Raw genomic sequence first — 1,277 nt, forward strand, 5'->3', positions numbered from 1 at the left:
CAAAAAGTATAAACTCTTGGTCATCCAGTCCTTATGTCAATGTTCTTATTAGAAGCTGCCCGTCACTGTAACGCCAAGAACCTGCAAGCGAGCCTTGTATCCGGAGCAGAACTTCTGCAGGAGTCGGAACCTCTGTGTCAATTGCTGGTTCCTCTGCTCAAGGCCATCAAGCTCCGTGCGAGCTTTGTCGTGGAGATCGCGCATCTTCCTTCGGTAAATGGCCGAAGCCTCGTTGTTGAGGACGCGGGACCGCTGATCTCGTTCCTCAGCGCTGCTGAGGAACTGACGCTGATGCCGATGTCGATAGCCTTTTCGTTTCTTTGAAGTGCCACTACTAGACACACAAGCAGTAGCTACACCTTCGTGATGTTGTAAGACATCAGACTGTTGGTCCCAATCATGCGAAATACCCGATTCTTGATGAGGTTGTTCAACACCAATTTGGTGGTCACAATAAGTATATCCAGAATGCTGATCATATGGCTGAAAAATATGCATTTGCTGAAAAGATTCTCCCAAACTGTCATCATACGAAGAAAGGTGCAAGTGTGGCTTATAAGAATTAGAGGAAGTAACCTGTTGCTCGCAATACTGAGAAGGAACATATCCGTCCGTGGTGTGAGATGATGGATATGGCGGTTGCATCCCACTGCTAAACAAGTCATTGGGGTTAACTGCACCAAGACCCTGAAAAGATTATATAATCGTTAGTTATTTTGTACATGCTATCTGCCCCACGCTTTGTTTTTATCAAAAAGAAAAAATGTCGTGCACGCACTAAAAAATCCTCGTCTTGCGAACAGAGAGATGTGGCACTGAAAAGGCCTTCAGAAGATGCCGAGTCGGATGCTGCTCCTGCCACGCTCGACTCAGGCCACAGTTCGGCTGCCAGAAGATCCAAATCAAAGTTGGCAATGTACTCTTCATCTTCACAGACATTGGAGTTTTGTGTGCTACATATTAAACTGGCATTTAGATATTCATCAGCGCCTCCGACAGCGCCGTAGGCATCTTGAGGTGGGTAATCCGACATGGCGACGTTTGTCGAAATTGGTTTCGTTGTAGAGGATTTTGAAAATTCAGATAGGGTGACTCAGTCTTATATACTGGCACTTGTTGAATGTAATGACAAGGATTCAGTAAATAGCATTATTTATACTGACGAGGAGGAGGGAAGCTCCAGCACGGGTTTGACCCATGTTCAGCCTATTTCCTTTTTTCTTGTAAACGCACTGCAAAGCTGAACGTTGAGGTTCCAGTGCAGATGATGAAAGAGA

General features: G+C 45.6%; 1 protein-coding gene across 1 annotated transcript; it reads right to left on the reverse strand.

Moving 5' to 3' along the window:
- Positions 1–48: 48 nt before the first annotated feature.
- LOC119593693 lies at positions 49–1,094 on the reverse strand. Its single transcript, XM_037942648.1, has 2 exons — positions 779–1,094; positions 49–687 (listed from the first exon to the last, which is right to left on the reverse strand). Exons 1-2 carry the CDS (start codon positions 1,031–1,033, stop codon positions 49–51), a joined length of 894 nt encoding a protein of 297 aa, XP_037798576.1. The 5' UTR covers positions 1,034–1,094.
- Between the last annotated feature and the right edge of the window lie 183 nt (positions 1,095–1,277).

The sequence above is a fragment of the Penaeus monodon genome, chromosome 32 (genome assembly GCF_015228065.2).
Source record: "Penaeus monodon isolate SGIC_2016 chromosome 32, NSTDA_Pmon_1, whole genome shotgun sequence".
In the NCBI taxonomy this organism is placed as follows: Eukaryota; Metazoa; Arthropoda; class Malacostraca; order Decapoda; family Penaeidae; genus Penaeus; species Penaeus monodon.